The following is a 16,964-nucleotide window of genomic DNA, read 5'->3' on the forward strand; positions in this document are numbered from 1 at the left end:
TTCTTCCTCTCCCCCCCCCCCCCGCAGCCTACCACCAGGAATGCCACCTGCCCCGGGTGCAGAGCGATGGGGCCTGGACGTGCCGGCAGTGTGTCTTTGCTGTGGCCACCAAGGTAAGTGTGGTCTCCTCTGCCCCCCCCCCCGAGGTCCTCTGTCCCAGCCCCGCGCACTGACTCTGCCCCACGGCTTTCCTCCTTCTGCAGCAGGGCGGCGCCCTCAAGAAGGGGCCCTACGCCAAGGCCATGCTGGGCATGAAACTGGTCCTGCCCTACCAGCTGAAGACCCTGGAGTGGGACGCTGAGCACCTCGCCAACCGCCAGCAGTGCTACTGCTACTGCGGGGGCCCCGGAGAGTGAGTCTGCCCCCCCCCCGGAAGAGGGGGGCTTGTGGGGAGGAGGGAGGGCGCCTCTGGAACCGGAGGGGGGCGCTCAGCTGACCGGCCCCCTCTCTCCCTCTGCCTCAGGTGGAACCTGAAGATGCTGCAGTGCCGCGGCTGCGCCCAGTGGTTCCACGAGGCCTGCACCCAGTGCCTCAGCAAGCCGCTGCTCTACGGGGACAGGTGAGGGGCAGCCCTGGGTGGGGGGGGGAGGGTGGGGGTCAGAGGGCGAGGGCATCTTGTGACTGACCCCCCACACACCCGGCTCCACCCGGCAGGTTCTACGTCTTTGAGTGCTGCGTCTGCACGGGAGGCCCAGAGAGCGTCCGGCGTCTCCCCCTGAGATGGTGAGGGGGCGCTTTGGGGCGGCAGGGGGGCATGAGCACAAGAAAGCAATGCAGCGGCCTGGCCCCAGACTCGGTCACGGGATCGGGGCCCCCGTTGGGCAGGACGTCCCTGCATCTTGGGGGGCTGGACTGGATGACCCTCGGGGTACCTGCCAACTGTGATTCCATATAAAAGCAGCTTAAAGAGAGCCAAAGGAAGGTGGGTCCTTAAAAAAACACAACCCCCCACATCTTGAGTGTATCCGGATCCACTTGGGCCCTTTAATTAACAGCTTCCTGCTTCTCACTTGATTTCCTAATACTCCGCTTGGGATAATTGGGACACTTAGAATAAGTCGGTCAGAATTCAGCAGCTGATCTGGAAAGCGAAGAGAGAGCAGAAGGGGGAAGGAGGTTTTGGCGCCAGAGCGAAGGAAGCCGCCACCTCAAGGGCCAGGAGGCACCGGGCGGGAGTGGGGGGCCGGAGGGTGGGGGGCTGCGCTGGCTGCGCTGAGGGATTCCCGCCTGCCCCCCCCCGCAGGGTGGACGTTGCCCACCTCGTCCTCTACCACCTCAGCATCTGCTGCAAGAAGAAGTACTTTGACTTTGAGCGCGAGATCCTGCCCTTCGCCAGCGAGAACTGGGACAGCCTCCTGCTGGGCGAGGTGAGAGGCCGGTGGGTGGGGGGAGGGATCCTGGGGGCAGGAGGAGAAGAGGGGGGGGCGAGACTCCGAATCTCAGGGTTGTGGGTTCGAGTCCCAGGCGGGGCAAAACATTCTTGAATTGCAGGGGATGGGACCCGATAAAAGTCTAGGATCCCTTTAGTGTTGGGGATTGGCCGTGTGGGCCAGGAGGCCGGATCCGCCCCCCGTGAAGAAGGGGCCTCAGGGTGGCGGGGTCTGACGCTGCCCCTTTCCCCCCAGCTCTCGGACACCCCGAAGGGGGAGCGCTACAGCCAGCTGCTGAACGCCCTGACGGGACACAAGGACAGGTGAGGGGGGGCCGTGGGACCCCTGGGGGGCTGCGGGTGCCGGGTTCGAGAGCCGCCCCCTCACAGCCGCCTCCTCTGCAGGTTCATCTCCGGGAAGGAGATCAAGAAGCGCAAGGGGCTCTTTGGGCTGCACTGCCGCGCCCCCCCACCCGCCCCCCAGGGGGCCGACGGCTCCGGGGACGCGCCCAGGACCCCCTTCATCGCGGGCAGCAGGTGAGCCGGGGGTCTCCCCTGCCCCAAGGGGGTGGGAAAGGGGGCAGGGCCTCCCCCCGCCTTTGCTCCTCCGGCACCCCCCTCCGTGCCGTGCAGATAAGGAGGGTCTCTTACAGCTTCCTTTCAGGGCAGGGCAGGCGTGGGAAGGGGCCGGAGCGCCCGAGGGCCGGGCGGCGGGGGCCGCCCCGGCAGCAGCCACAGCGCCGGCGCAAGGGGCAGCCGCCGGCCCCGAGTGGCAGCGGGGGGCAGTGGGCGCAGCAGCAGCAGGAGGAGCAGCAGCAGCAGCAGCGGAGCACCCGGGAGAGGGAGCGCCTGGAGAGGGCCCTCACTCAGGTAGGCTGGGGGCCAGGAAGGGCGGGGGGACCGGGGGGGCCCTGCTGCGCCCTCTCAAGAGCCCCCTCCCCTCTCTCCGCCCCCAGGAGGCGGTGCAGCACCCAGTCAGCGCTAACCAGAGCTACAGCGGCTACGGCGGCACTTCCAGCGCCTACAACTTCCGCCGCACCGACGCCCGCTGCCAGGAGAGGTGAGGGGGCAAGCAGGGCAGCCCCACGGCGGGGGTGGGGGTGGCGTTCCCCGCCCCACGCTGACGGCCTGCCTCTCTCTCCCCCATCCTGCAGCGCCCCGATCCGGATGTTTGCCTCCTTCCATCCCTCGGCCAACACTGCAGGGACCTTGAGGTGAGCAGGAGGGAGGGAGGGAGGGGTGTGCCCCACTTTCCCCAGGGGGGCGTGGATGGAAGTGGGGGGCTTCACTGGGGAAGCCCAGTCCAGCACAGCCCCCGGCCAGCCCCAAACCCCCAAGAGGCCCCGCTCCAGCCTGTGGGGTGAGCGGCCTCATGAATGGCTGTTTGACCCTGATGGGAAGGGAACGTCATCCGGTCCCCCCCCCTTGCCGCCAGACAAGGTGCCCCCTCTGCCAGGTCAGGGCGGCCCCTGTGAGCCCCCCCCCCTCCTCCAGTTAGGACCTGGGAGACCTGCTCAGCCATGCAGCGGACCAGGCGGCCTTGAGGTCAGCCATCGTTCCTCTAGCCCACCTCACAGGGTTGTTGTGCGGAGGCAGCGGGAGGCAGGAGGAGAGGGGGGGGTGCCTCTCCTTCCCCAGAGGTCGGACGCCCGTCTATCCGGGACCCTCGTTGCTGCTGGAAGTTGTGGCGCTGGCTGTCCAGGGCAAGCGGGGGGGGGGGGGCAAGCTGAGGTTCGGGGTGACTTTGGCTGCAGCAAGTGACCCCCCTTTCCTTCTGCAGCACCAGCAGCGGAGCCCCCCTCGACCCCGGCGACGCGGCCCCTGCGGAGCGGGGCAGCCCAGAGCGATCTCCGGCGGATGACGGCCCCGCCCCCCGGACACTCCTGCGCCGACACTCCGCGCCACCGGCCCCCAAGCGGCCCCCGCAGGCTGCCCCGGCCCCCTCGGCCCTCTGCGTGGCCCCCGGCGGCCCCGCCAGCTCGGGCTACTTTGGACCCATGGGGCGGCTGGCGCGGGGGGAGGCGGTGCGCATCCTGGCTCGCCGCGTCACCACCGAGGGCATTGTGCAGTACCTGGTGGAGTGGGAGGGGGGCAGCATGTTTTAGGGGCCCCAACGCGGGACCCAGAGGGGCCCCCAATGTGCCTGGCCAAGGAGAGAGCAACAAGTGCAATTCTGGGGGGCAGGCCGTGGGGCGGCTCCCCCTACCCGCTTGAGGAATGTGGACTGTGCCGTTTCTTGCTTTTGGGGGGGCAGGAGACCCCCAAGTTTCTTCCATTTGCTGCTGCCGCTGCTCCCCAGCCCCCCCATATCGTCGTCTTGGACCCCAAAAAGAGTTTGAGTCCTGCTTATTTTTTTACTGTTTGTTGGTTAAAGGTATTATTTAAAGAGGCCTGAGTGGGAGAGAGAGAGAGCGCCCCCCCCCCTCGGCTGCCCCCCAAACACACACAGCCCCCCCCCCCTTGCGCCTGTAGTCCTGCCTCTGCTGCTGCTAGACTGACTGTTGTACAAAGCACTTCCGAATAAAAGAGCTTCTGGGCAAGACTTTGCCGCCTGCAGCTGCTTCCTGGGGCCCAAGACCCCCCCCCAAAAAAACCCCCCACCTGCCGGATCAGGCCCGTCCAGCCCCGCCTCCTGGCCAGAAACCCCAAGGACTCGAGGTAGACTGCTGCTGGCCTGGGAGGCTCCCTTGGCAGGCCAAAGGCAGCCCACAGGCAGGACGGGGAGAGGACGAGGCTCTGAATCTCAGGGTTGCGGGTTCGAGCCCCACACTGGGGCATTGCAGGGGGTTGGGCTAGATGACCCCCAGGGTCCCTGCCAGCCCACGCTTCTATTGCTCCTCCTGTGTTTTCCAGCAACTGGCGGTCGGAAGAATTGGCGAGGCGGAGCATGCCCGCCATCACTGGCTCCAGTGGGAGGGAGTTCCGCAGGTTAACTCTGCTGCTTGAGGAAGGGCTGCCTTGGCCAGGATCCCGCCTGGCTGGCTGTGGGGCGGGGAGCCCTGCCTGGGGCTGGACAAGAGCCCGTTTAGGGGGGCCGGCGGAGGAGGGACGTCGCATCATTCCCGAAACCTGATCTTGGGGCAGCTGCTTCGCGGGTCCAGTTTCGAGAGATCAGGGCAGTTTGCAGGCCGAAGCCTGCCTGGCAGAGACCCCTCCCCGGACCCCCACCTCCTGCCCCCCCCCAGGACAGATTCAGACCACACCACCTTGGCTTTCTCCCCACCAGGCAGGGGCAGAGAGGTGTTTATTTCCGCTCTCCTCCTAAAACCTCCTCCTTGGCCGTGGGGCGCCCCCCAGCCCCTCCGCTTCACTCTGGGACAGTCTCCTCCACCCACTGCAGGTAGGGAGGGTTCCCCTGCTGGATGGGGACAGCGATCACCTCCGCCACTTCGTAAGGGTGCACCGACCTGCAGGGGCAGAAAAGGGGGCGTCACCTCGCAGCGGGGCTGGAGTGGGGGTCCTTCAATGTGTGTGTCCCCCCCCCTGGCCACCCTCACCCCCAGCGACTCACCAGACAAACTGCCAGGGCCGAGGCACGAGAGCTGCGCGTCTTGATCATCTGTGGGGGGGGGGGAGAGGCGGGATCTGAATGCAAAGCGTTCGTCGGCTGGAAGGGTCGCCCAACGGTTAGAGGGGATGCTCTGAGCAGCCTCCCAGCGTATTATGGGCTGCTTCCGCCCCCTCCTTCATGGGGGGCTTCCCTGGCCCCCAGCACAGTGGAGCAGTCCAAGGACCAGACGGGGCAGCTGGAGGCCGCTTTCCCCCTCGCCTCTGTGGACCTATAGGGAGGGGGGGCAGGAGGGGGCCGAGGGACTCACCAGCAGCACCTCCGAGTCCTCCTCAATCTTGCCCTTCCACTCGTAGCTGCAAGAGAGAGAGGGGGAGGCAGCGGCGGCGCAGTGGTCAGAGCGCCAGGCGAGGGAGCCCCCTTCTCTGGGGTGCCCTGCCCCACAGGGGCAGCAGAACCACATACGGCACCCAGGAAGGAAGGGTGGGCCATGCAGAAATGGGATGGGATAAAAAGAGGGTGGGGCTTGTGATGCCCCCCAGGAAAGGGGGGGGAGCCCTTTTGCAGAGGGTGCAAAGGGGCCCGGGAGTTCCTGGCGGGAGTAATTGAAATGTATGTAATAAAAAAAAGGATGTCAATAAAATGGCACAGGAAGGAAACCCCGCAAATCCTGGAAGGGACCCCAGGGGCCATCTAGTCCAACCCCGACCCTCAGCCTGGGTTTGGGGAGGTGGGTGGGTAGTGTACCCCCGCGCCCCCCTTCTCTGGGGTGCCCTGCCGCCTCGCAGCCCCCCCCCCTTGGCCCACGCCGGAGCCCCCCTCACTCACACGGAGGTGATCTGCGGGACGATGTTGACGCAGGCGGCCAGCTTCTTCTCCACGACGGCCCTGCGGGGGGGGGGGGGGAGAGAGAGAGAGACCCTCAGGGCCGGCCAGGAAGGAAGGAAGGAGCAGCAGATCGGAGGGGCCCCCCGGGGTCATCCATCCCACCCCCCCCGGCGGGGCTCACCTGGCAATCTCCCTGGCGACGGCCTGGTTGGGGCAGGTGACGAAGGCGGCCGAGAGGGTCCCGGGGCGGTAGGGGCCCCCGGCGGAGGCGGCCATGGAGGAGAAGAGCTGGCAGGCCGCGCGCAGCAGAGGGAGCATCAGCAGCGCCAGGAGAAGGACCTGCGGGAGGAAAGTGGGGGGCTTGGGGGGCGTGGCGGGGACCCCATTACACCCCCCTGCCAGGAGAAGGACCTGGGGGGGGAGGAAAGTGGGGGGCTTGGGGGGCGTGGCGGGGACCCCATTACACGCCCCTGCCAGAAAGCAGCCCCCCCCCGCAGCCAGGCCGGCTCTCTGCCCCCCCAGAAGGCGTGATCGGGGGGGGGTCTGGGGGCCCCCCTCCAGCCACTTACACCGCAGGCGCCTCGGGCCACCTGCGCTCGGCTGCTCCGGCCCGGCATGGGGGCGCAAGGGGGGGGCCCAAGGGGACCCCGCCCCTTTCCCGGGGGGCAGGCAGCCGCCTTCACCGCTGGGACTCCCGCCTGCAGAGATCAGGGTTGGGGGGGGCTCTTTGCAAGGGGTCCCCGGTTCTGCTTTGGGGGGGGGGGCTCCCCGCCTCTCTCTCCCCCTACCTGCTCTCCGTCGCGTCCGCGCCACGTGAGCACCAGCCCCGCCCCGCTCTCCGCCCGGCCCTCTGACGTCACCGCCCCGCCCACCAACGTGAAGCGCGCGCGTGCCCAGTCCGGTCCCCCCCCCTTTGCCCGGTCTCTTGCGCGGCCCCAAATGCGGCTGCCCCCCCCCCCCCCACCGAAAAACACGATGATGCTTCTGCTTTGGCCTTCCAAGGAATGGGGGGGGGGGCGGAGGGGCCTCATTTTTCATAATAATTCTTTTTTTTAAAAAAAAAAAAATTATTACATTTTTTCCAGATAGACATACAAAATCAGGTATACAAGAGAATAACAGAAAAGAAAAAAGAAGAAAAGAAGAAAAAAATTCATCTTTTCAAAGCATTTTTTCATATCCAACCGGACTTCCCCACGTCTCCCCACCGTGCGTTCTTTGCAATAAAAATATCAGCAAATTATCACCTTGTTTCGTGCATTTTTTGTTCTTTCAATTAATTATATTTTATGTTTAAAATACTTATTGTCAATTTACTCTAAAAACATGTGTGATATTATTTTAAACATTAGTTCTCTCATTAATATAACTTAATTTCCCATACCAACAAATCCTGTTGCTGGAGCTAGATTTTCCAAATCATGTGAAATCTTAACATTCATATAACTTAAAAACTTTTTGTAAATAGTCTTTAAATTTTTTCCAATCCTCCTCCATTGCTTCTTCTCCCAAATCTCGGACATTTTTCATAATAATTCGAGGTCAAGGAGATAAATACTTCTAGCTTAGGGCCCCGCTCTCTCTCATGGGCCCCCTAAAAGACCAAAGGGGGGAAAACGAGGCACACTTCCAAAATATAAGATAAAAAGCAAATGCAATAAAAACTTCATACAGCAACAGTGTTTTGTGCTGCGTCAGCTCCTATTTTGTTATGTGCAAATGGCTTTAAGATCCCTCTTAGGTCCATAAATTAGCATATAGCATATATTCAACACAAAACAGTGACAATTTGTTGTTGACAAAGGACAACTGGACATATCAAGGGCCCCACAACCTTCAGGAGCTTAGGAAAAGGGTAAAGAGACCCCTGACCATTAGGTCCAGTCGTGACCGACTCTGGGGTTGCGGCGCTCATCTCGCTTTACTGGCTGAGGGAGCCGGCGTACAGCTTCCGGGTCATGTGGCCAGCAGGACTAAGCCGCTTCTGGCAAACCAGAGCAGCACACGGAAACGCCGTTTACCTTCCCACCAGAGTGGTACCTATTTCATAGAATCCTAGAATCCTAGAGTTGGAAGAGACCACCAGGGCCATCGAGTCCAACCCCCTGCCAAGCAGGAAACACCATCAGAGCACTCCTGACATATGGTTGTCAAGCCTCTGCTTAAAGACCTCCAAAGCAGGAGACTCCACCACACTCCTTGCCAGCAAATTCCACTGGCGAACAGCTCTTACTGTCAGGAAGTTCTTCCTAATGTTTAGGTGGAATCTTCTTTCTTGTAGTTTGGATCCATTGCTCCGTGTCCGCTTCTCTGGAGCAGCAGAAAACAACCTTTCTCCCTCCTCTATGTGACATCCTTTGATATATTGGAACATGGCTATCATATCACCCCTTAACCTCCTCTTCTCCAGGCTAAACATGCCCAGCTCCCTTAGCCGTTCCTCATAAGGCATCGTTTCCAGGCCTTTGACCATTTTGGTTGCCCTCCTCTGGACACGTTCCAGTTTGTCAGTGTCCTTCTTGAATTGTGGTGCCCAGAACTGGACACAGTACTCCAGGTGTGGTCTGACCAGAGCAGAATACAGTGGCACTATTACTTCCCTTGATCTAGATGCTATACTCCTATTGATGCGGCCCAGAATTGCATTGGCTTTTTTAGCTGCCGCGTCACACTGTTGGCTCATGTCAAGTTTGTGGTCCACCAAGACTCCTAGATCCTTTTCACATGTACTGCTCTCAAGCCAGGTGTCACCCATCTTGTATTTGTGCCTCTCATTTTTTTTGCCCAAGTGCAATACTTTACATTTCTCCCTGTTAAAATTCATCTTGTTTGTTTTTGCCCAGTTCTCTAATCTGTCAAGGTCGTTTTGAAGTGTGATCCTGTCCTCTGGGGTGTTAGCCACCCCTCCCAGTTTGGGGTCATCTGCAAATTTGATCAGGATGCCCTTGAGTCCATCATCCAAGTCGTCGATAAAGATGTTGAATAAGACCGGGCCCAAGACAGAACCCTGTGGCACCCCACTAGTCACTCTTCTCCAGGATGAAGAGGAACCATTGATGAGCACCCTTTGGGTTCGGTCAGTCAGCCAGTTACAAATCCACTGAGTGGTAGCATAGTCAAGACCGCATTTTACCAGCTTCTTTACAAGAATATCATGGGGCACCTTGTCAAATGCCTTGCTGAAATCAAGGTAGGCTACATCCACTGCATTCCCTTCATCTACCAGGCTTGTAATTCTGTCAAAAAACGAGATCAGGTTAGTCTGACATGACTTATTTTTCAGAAATCCATGCTGACTATTGGTGATCACAGCATTCCTTTCTAGGTGCGCACAGACTGTTTGCTTAATGATCTGCTCCAGAATCTTCCCTGGTATTGATGTCAGACTGACTGGGCGATAATTATTTGGGTCCTCTCTTTTCCCCTTTTTGAAAATAGGGACAACATTTGCCCTCCTCCAGTCTGCCGGGACTTCGCCTGTTCTCCAGGAATTCTCAAAGATGACTGCCAGTGGTTCTGAGATCACATCTGCCAGTTCTTTTAATACTCTAGGATGCAGTTCATCTGACCCTGGAGACTTGAATACATCTCGTTTCTCTCTGATCGGGGACAGAGGGTGGCACTTGGGGGGGAATTGTCATCGCGTCACTCCTTGGTGTGTGGAGTGCCTCAGGGTGCGATTCTCTCCCCGATGCTTTTTAACATCTTTATCATGGAACTTTGAAGTGTCAGGCATAGCCCTACTGGCTTTAGCCCAAACGTAGCAGAGTTTTCCTGCACAGCGAGGAAGCTAGTTGCGGCAGTAATGACTAGTCAGCTAGACTCAGAATAACTATTTACAGGATTTATTAAAAGGAAAAATAAAACCAGCAGAGTTTCTGCATACAAATAAAAGCAAAATAAATCCTCTCTTTCTCTCTCTCTCTCTCATAACCATACACAGCACTTTACTCCTAACACACCTCACATCAAACTGTGCTAGCAATCCCTAGATAACAGAGTTGAGTGCTGCTCGTTAACCAATCAGAGTGAGTAGTTTCTAGGTCAAGCAGACCTGGGCTTTCTGCCAAGAGTAAATTGACACCAGCTTGAGTTAATTGGTGAAGCTAGAATCTGCAAGTTTCCCACGAGAACCAATTAACAGAAACAGAAACAGAAACTGAACACCCCCTCACAGATTCTGCTGAACAATTAACTCCAAATACACCTATGTAGGAGATTATTTTTCCAGCAAACCTAAACCCTTGTACATACGCTTGTTCTTTATCTTTGCCAATGGTTTAGTTAATACATCTGCTACATTTTCTTCACTTGATACATAAGTACAGGTGATTACATTGTCTTGTACACAGCAACGTACATTTTGGTATTTTACAGAGATATGTTTGGAACGCTGTCAGAGCTGCTTGAAGATCCTAGCTCACAGAGGATCACGCTAGCCAGCGATCATTAAGTAAAAGTCTTTATTGAATTACAGTTTCCATTCTCACGCTGCTGCGCGCAAACTCTACGTCTAGTAGCTAGATCGGCGAAGCTCCGTCTGAGTCTCCGCCCCGTGTGCACCAACTTAATATCCTAGCCTTGCTCCACCTTTTCCGCCTGACTGTCCTCCTCTGGGTTCCCTCTACCCCCCGGGGCTTCTTCCTTCCGGGATTCTTCTGACGCTGACCCGGACCCTCCTGCCTCCTTGCGCCGGGCTTTAGGACCTGGTTCCCTTTCGGGGCTGCTTACTGCGCCGCCTTCCTCTGCATTTGAACTTGGCGCGCGCGCCCAACCTTCCACTTTCCTCTTAACCGTTTCTTCGCTCCCCGATGGAGGTGTGGCCACTCCTGACTCATGCCCTCCCTCCTGTGGTGAGCTGCCAGCGCTTCCCCCCTGGCTCCCTTCCTCTTCCCTGCTTCCTGGCGGTGACGCTGGTCCCGATTTCCAGCTGCTCCCCCCTGAGTCCCCTCTGGCTCTATCTTCCTGGGGTGCCCCCCTTGCCCTGGCCACTGGTGCTCCTTTCTGTGAATCCTCTGATTCACTAGAAAGACTAGGAGATCTCGGGTCGTCGTCATCACTCATCTTTTCTTCTGCCTCCTCCCCTTCGCTCTCTGTTTCCTCCCTTGCCCGTGCCTCTGCTCCTAAACCCCTGACATCCATCCCCCCCTCGAAGCCCCCCATTCCCCCCTCCCCTCCTTCCGGTGCTGGAGCTGGGGGCTGCTGTTGCAAAGGGACGAACGTCGGATATCGGTCGCTTCCCGTGGCGGGCCTCCATCTGAAGTCTCCCGGGTCTTCCTCCCTGCTCTCGTCGACGACGGTCACCTCCGCTTCCATCTCTGTGCCGCCGTGCTCGAAACCAGGGTCGTCCCCGAAAATGTCCATGTCCGTCTCTCCCTCACTTCCTCCTGGCGGCGTTGCTCGTCCTGAGCATTCCAGCCACTTTCTGCGGAACTGCTCCTCTGGCCTATCGTCCCACCAATACGAGGGTTCTGAGGCGGATCCCGAGGGTGACCCCTCCGGGGAACGGACGTCTCGTGTCGGTTCCTCGTCCGAGTCGAACCCCCGGAACGTGCTGGCCGAAAGCGTGGGCGTGAAAAGCCAGTCGTCGAAAAAGTCTGCTGGCATAGGTCTATGTGGGAAGAGGGCATGAAACTCGTCTTTGAGCAGAGGTTCGTCTAAGGCGTAGCCCGGCACCCAGCTGTTCGCACTGGCCGGGGTGCCCTCCTTGGCGAGAAAGTATTCTACCCCCTCTTCCCCCCATCTGGAGTCCAAAATCTCCGTGACTTCGTTGATGCGCTCCTTCTGTGCCACTCCCGCGTGCCCTGTTCTGTCTCTGGCCGGACTCGGCGCCGTTCCGGGTTCCTGGAACCTGTGCGGTGCCTTGTAGGGAGTGAGCACCGATCTGTGGAATACCGGATGCATTCTGGAACCCTCCGGAAGTGCCAGTCTGAAAGCTACCGGGTTGACCTGCTCTTCGACTTGGTAGGGCCCCAGTTGTTTATGCCCTAGTTTCTTCTTGGCCAACGACCTGGCCGGCACTGCGTGGGCTGCTAACCAAACCCAGTCTCCCACGTGGAGCTCTTCTCCAACCCTTCTGTGCTTGTCTGCTTGTACCTTGTATGCGTGCTTGGCCAGCTCCAGGTGGCGCCTCAGCTGATCGTGGACTTCCTGCAGCTCCGACGCGAACGCATCTGCTGTCTGCGGCTCCCCCTCCCCCATTCTTTCCAGTCCCGGGAAGGTTCTGGGGTGCCTCCCGTTGTTGGCGAAGAACGGCGTGACCCCCGTGGACACGTGCTTCGTGTTGTTGTAGGCGAACTCGGCAAGCGGCAGGTAATCCACCCACGTCGCAGGCTGTTGATTTGCATAACATCTCAGGTACTGCTGCATGATGGCATTGACTCGCTCCGCTTGCCCGTTGGTCTGCGGGTGTCTCGCCGACGCCAGGTTGATCTTGACGTTCAGGAAGCCCATCAGCTTCTGCCAGAAATTCGAGATGAACTGCCGCCCCCGGTCGGACAGAATAGACCGTGGCAGACCGTGAACCTTGAACACGTGGTCTATGAACAGTTTGGCGGTTTGCTCCGCCGTGGCCACCTTAGCACACGGAATGAAATGCGCCATCTTGGAAAACAGGTCCACCACCACCAGCACTGCCGTCTTGCCCCTTGAGCTGGGCAGATCCGTGACAAAGTCCAGGGCCACCCTTTCCCAAGGTTCGACCGGAGTTTGCAGCGGTTCCAACAGTCCGGCCGGCGGTTTGTGCACTGGTTTGGCCCTCTGGCAGGTGTCACACCTCGCCACGTAGTCTGCGACCTCCCCTCTCATTCCAGGCCACCAGAAATCCCTGGCTACTAATTCCACCGTCTTCTCCTTGCCAAAGTGCCCGGCCGTGGGCGCGTCGTGCAGCTGCTGCAGCACCTTGGCTCGAAGTTCGTCTCCCGGCACGTAGATGGCCCCTTTACGGATGAGCAATCCATCTCTTAGCTGGAAACCGTCGGCCGCTGCCTTGCCCCTTTGCACCTCTGCCATCTTTGCTTGTGCGAAGGAGTCCCCCTGCAACGCTCGTCGCACCGCCTCTAGGTCCACGGTCGCCGCGGCGCACGCCCACACTGTCGGTGCGAAGATGTGCATGGCGGCCGCTGGTGTTGCGTCCTCCAGATACTGTGGCTTACGGGAGAGAGCGTCTGCCATGATGTTGGTGTCCCCCGGGACATACTCTATTCGGAAGTCGAAGTTCGCAAAGAACTCAGCCCAACGTATCTGCCTCTGGTTCAGGAACTGTGCCGTGCGCCAGTGCTCTAGATTCTTGTGGTCCGTGCAAACCTGCACCGTGTGCTTGGCGCCGATCAGAAAGTGCCTCCACGCCTTGAACGCTGCGTGAATGGCCAGCAACTCCCTGTCCCAGATGGTGTAGTTCTGCTCGGACTTGCTGAGCTTCCTGGAGTAAAACGCTCCCGGTCGCCACACCCCCTGCGGGTCTTTCTGCAGCAGGACCGCCCCCACGGCTCTGTCCGAAGCGTCTGTCTCCACCCTCATCGGCTTGCTGGGGTTGACATGAAGCAGCTGCTCTTCCGACGCGAAGAGACGCTTGAGTGCCTGAAAGGACTGCTCCGCCTGCTCTGTCCAAATGAACTTCTTTTTCTTGGAGCTAAGCGTGTCAGTGATGGCCGCCGTCTGCATCGCGAAGCCCTTGATAAACTTGCGATAGAAGTTCGCAAAGCCGACAAACCGTTGGACCTCCTTCCGGTTGCGCGGGCTCTTCCAATCCAACACCGCTCGAACCTTGGCGCTGTCCATGGCGAGCCCCTTGTCAGACAGCTTGTAGCCCAGAAAATCCACCTCCGGCACGTCAAATTGGCACTTCTCCAGCTTGGCGTAGAGCCTATGTTGCTTTAGCCTGCTCAGCACTTCCTTGACGTGTTTGTCATGCTCCTGCTGCGACTCCGAAAAGATCAGGATGTCATCTAAGAAACAGACGCACGTCTTGTAGAGAAGTCCCGCCAACACGTGATGCATAAATGCTTGAAAAACGTGGGAGCCATTTTGCAATCCAAAAGGCATAACTCTATATTCGTAGGTCCCCAGTGGCGTGAACATGGCTGTCTTCCACTCATCACCCTCCCGCATGCGAATGAGGTTGTACGCCCCCCGCAGGTCCAACTTGGTGAACACTCTGCCCTTCCGTACCTTTGCGAGGAGGTCGTCAATTCGGGGCATGGGGAAGTCCGATGGCCTAGTCACACTGTTCAAAATCCTGTAATCCACTACGAGTCTCTTTTGGGGCGTGTCCCGCTTCTTAACAAAGAATACGGGACTGCCCCCCACTGCCTTGGACTCCCGGATGAAGCCGCGCTGCAAATTATGATCAATGAACTCCTTGAGTTCTTGCAGTTCGTCCTCTGACATGGAATACAGTCTCCCTTTAGGCAGCGCCGCCCCCGGCAGCAGGTCAATTTTGCAGTCATATGGTCTGTGAGGGGGTAGCCTGTCTGCCTCCTTCTCGCAGAAAACTTCCAAAAATTCAGCGTACTTGTGGGGAATCGCTTGCAGCGTGCCTAGCAGCAGCTGTGACTCCTCTTCCTCTCCTTCCTGCCTGGGCACGATGCAGTGTTCAGCACAAAAGGAAGAGCCGAAGGTCAGCTGCCTCTGGTACCAAGCCATCGTTGGGCTGTGCTTGTCCAGCCAACTCATGCCCAATACAACGGGCGTGTCAGATAGTTGAGTGACGTTGAAGCTGATGATTTCTCTGTGATTCCCAAGTCGCATCACCATTGGTGGCGTCTGCTTCACCACTTGCCCCCCGAGCAGCTCCCTGCCATCCACCGTGACAACCTGCAGGGGCAGTGTGGCCGGCAGCAACTGCACAGCGTGCCTGTCGACAAAGTCCTGCCCTATAAAGTCCGCATTGCTGCCTGAGTCAATGGTGATTGGCACGTCTATGGTGATTCCATTGGGCAGCTGGAGAGATGCTGTGAGCCTCACTACTGGTTTGGGCGGGAGGGGGTTCACGGGCTGTAAAATCTCTGGGGACTGCGTCACTAACACGTCTGGCTGGGCCCCAGTGCCTCTTCCTCCAGCCAGACTGCGTCGTTTCCCTGCTGTGGTCCTCCTTGCTGCGTTGCTGCAGTCACCATTGCTGAGGCTGCAGTGAGCTTGTGGGGCCTCTGGGGACACTCTTTTGCCATATGCCCTGGTTCCTCACAGACGTAACACTTCCTGTTCCCTCTAGGAGGCTTCGCTTTCACTGCTGCCGGTGCTAGGGCTCTGGTTGCTGACTGAGCCCTTGCACCTCCAACCTCCATAGGTTCGGCTCCTCCTCCTGGCGGAGGCGTGGATTGCGCCCGCGCTGCTTCTCTGGGAAGGAAGGAGGGGCCCCCGGCTGGTTCGCGCCCTCCACGCCCTTCGTCCTTGCTCCACGGACGTCCTTCCAGCCTCACCCCCACTGCCAGTGCCCTCTGAACGACCTCCTGGGTGGTTCGGGGTCTCTCCCCCCTCGCGATCTCATCTTTAATCGAGTTGTGCAGCCCCTCCCAAAAGAGGTCTCTTACAGGAGCCGAATCTCTGTCCCATTCCAGGGCACTGACCAAGGCGAAAAAGCGGGCATGATACTGCCTGACGCTGGCCCTCCCTTGTCTCAGCCCATGCACCTCCTTCCGTGCAAGATCCACGTCAATACTTGATAAAAAGCACCCATCCATCGCTTTAATAAAGGCATCCGCATTCTGGAGCGCCGGATCATTATCTCTCCATAAATTGCGTAGCCATGCTTTCGCATCCCCATGCAGATGGGACATGATGAACCCCACTCTCTCTTGTTCATCTCTAAAGTCTTTATGCAGCAGTTGCAGTGCGCACAGTACGTCGGCTCTAAAGTTGGGATACTGTTGCAGGTTCCCATCGAAGTGAGAGACCAGCCCGCCTGTCCGTCTCGCCAACCCAATTCCCTCCTGCCGGGGTGTCTGCTTTGTCAGCACGTCTAACCTGACCTGGAGATCCCTGCAGGCGGCAGCTGCCTCCTCCTCTCTCTTCCTGGATGCGAGAACCTCGGCGTTCAGTTGTGCCACTGCTTTTCTGAGGTCCTCTATCTGCTGCTCAGCCGTCATGTCGTCTGCCGTCCGTGAGCTCGCTAGTAGGCACCTGTTTCTCTCCCCTCCTCGAGGCTGTAGATGCCCACAATGGGGAGACGGAGCTTACTGTCAGAGCTGCTTGAAGATCCTAGCTCACAGAGGATCACGCTAGCCAGCGATCATTAAGTAAAAGTCTTTATTGAATTACAGTTTCCATTCTCACGCTGCTGCGCGCAAACTCTACGTCTAGTAGCTAGATCGGCGAAGCTCCGTCTGAGTCTCCGCCCCGTGTGCACCAACTTAATATCCTAGCCTTGCTCCACCTTTTCCGCCTGACTGTCCTCCTCTGGGTCCCTCTACCCCCCGGGGCTTCTTCCTTCCGGGATTCTTCTGACGCTGACCCGGACCCTCCTGCCTCCTTGCGCCGGGCTTTAGGACCTGGTTCCCTTTCGGGGCTGCTTACTGCGCCGCCTTCCTCTGCATTTGAACTTGGCGCGCGCGCCCAACCTTCCACTTTCCTCTTAACCGTTTCTTCGCTCCCCGATGGAGGTGTGGCCACTCCTGACTCATGCCCTCCCTCCTGTGGTGAGCTGCCAGCGCTTCCCCCCTGGCTCCCTTCCTCTTCCCTGCTTCCTGGCGGTGACGCTGGTCCCGATTTCCAGCTGCTCCCCCCTGAGTCCCCTCTGGCTCTATCTTCCTGGGGTGCCCCCCTTGCCCTGGCCACTGGTGCTCCTTTCTGTGAATCCTCTGATTCACTAGAAAGACTAGGAGATCTCGGGTCGTCGTCATCACTCATCTTTTCTTCTGCCTCCTCCCCTTCGCTCTCTGTTTCCTCCCTTGCCCGTGCCTCTGCTCCTAAACCCCTGACAAACGCGATTTGAAACCCTCTGTTTTACTTAAGGTTATACAAGCTTGATTATCAATGTAAACTTGTACTGGTTCTCCACAATTTACATTTAAATCTGCCAACAAATGCTTGAAATAAATCACCTCGTTGCACAATTCACTCAATGCGGCGTACTCTGATTCCGTTGATGACACACTTACAACGTCTTGCTTGCGTGACCGCCAGCTGATTAAAGCTCCACCGACCATTATGACTAGTCCTGTGACAGATTTTCTATCTGGCAAATTTCCCCAGTCACTATCACAGTAGCAACTCAACATTTCGTCCTCGGAAGAATTTAATTGTAACATATAGCCAATTGTC

The 16,964-nt window shown here is 58.5% G+C and overlaps 2 protein-coding genes across 2 annotated transcripts; one reads left to right on the plus strand and one right to left on the minus strand.

Annotated features, from left to right (window-relative positions):
* Positions 1-23: 23 nt before the first annotated feature.
* On the plus strand, positions 24-3,911 carry LOC308579507 (PHD finger protein 1-like; the record flags this gene model as incomplete). Its single annotated transcript, XM_081214056.1, has 11 exons — positions 24-113; positions 204-352; positions 464-559; positions 655-723; positions 1,244-1,367; positions 1,626-1,693; positions 1,775-1,906; positions 2,023-2,239; positions 2,326-2,429; positions 2,524-2,583; positions 3,150-3,911. Coding segments are annotated over 11 exons (1,434 nt in total), but the record flags the coding sequence as incomplete, so codon positions are not given.
* Positions 3,912-4,576: 665 nt separating this feature from the next.
* LOC308579502 (protein CutA homolog) lies at positions 4,577-6,335 on the minus strand. The gene is made up of 6 exons (XM_081214055.1): positions 6,275-6,335; positions 5,887-6,044; positions 5,706-5,765; positions 5,188-5,233; positions 4,881-4,928; positions 4,577-4,799 (listed from the first exon to the last, which is right to left on the minus strand). The coding sequence occupies exons 1-6, from the start codon at positions 6,320-6,322 to the stop codon at positions 4,677-4,679; spliced, it is 483 nt and encodes a 160-aa protein (XP_081070181.1). The 5' UTR covers positions 6,323-6,335; the 3' UTR covers positions 4,577-4,676.
* Positions 6,336-16,964: the final 10,629 nt, after the last annotated feature.

Source organism: Podarcis bocagei (assembly GCF_964188305.1).
Source record: "Podarcis bocagei genome assembly, contig: HAP1_SCAFFOLD_83, whole genome shotgun sequence".
Taxonomy (NCBI): domain Eukaryota; kingdom Metazoa; phylum Chordata; class Lepidosauria; order Squamata; family Lacertidae; genus Podarcis; species Podarcis bocagei.

Bases quoted from the DNA above. Each gene is read 5' to 3' on its own strand.
- LOC308579502 (XM_081214055.1), bottom strand. From the start codon at position 6,322: ATGCCGGGCCGGAGCAGCCGAGCGCAGGTGGCCCGAGGCGCCTGCGGT. The intron at 5,766-5,886 runs GTGAGCCCCGCC...CCCCCCCCGCAG, and splicing joins GTCGCCAGGGAGATTGCCAG to GGCCGTCGTGGAGAAGAAGC. The intron at 5,234-5,705 runs GTGAGTGAGGGG...TCTCTCTTGCAG, and splicing joins GTCCCGCAGATCACCTCCGT to CTACGAGTGGAAGGGCAAGA.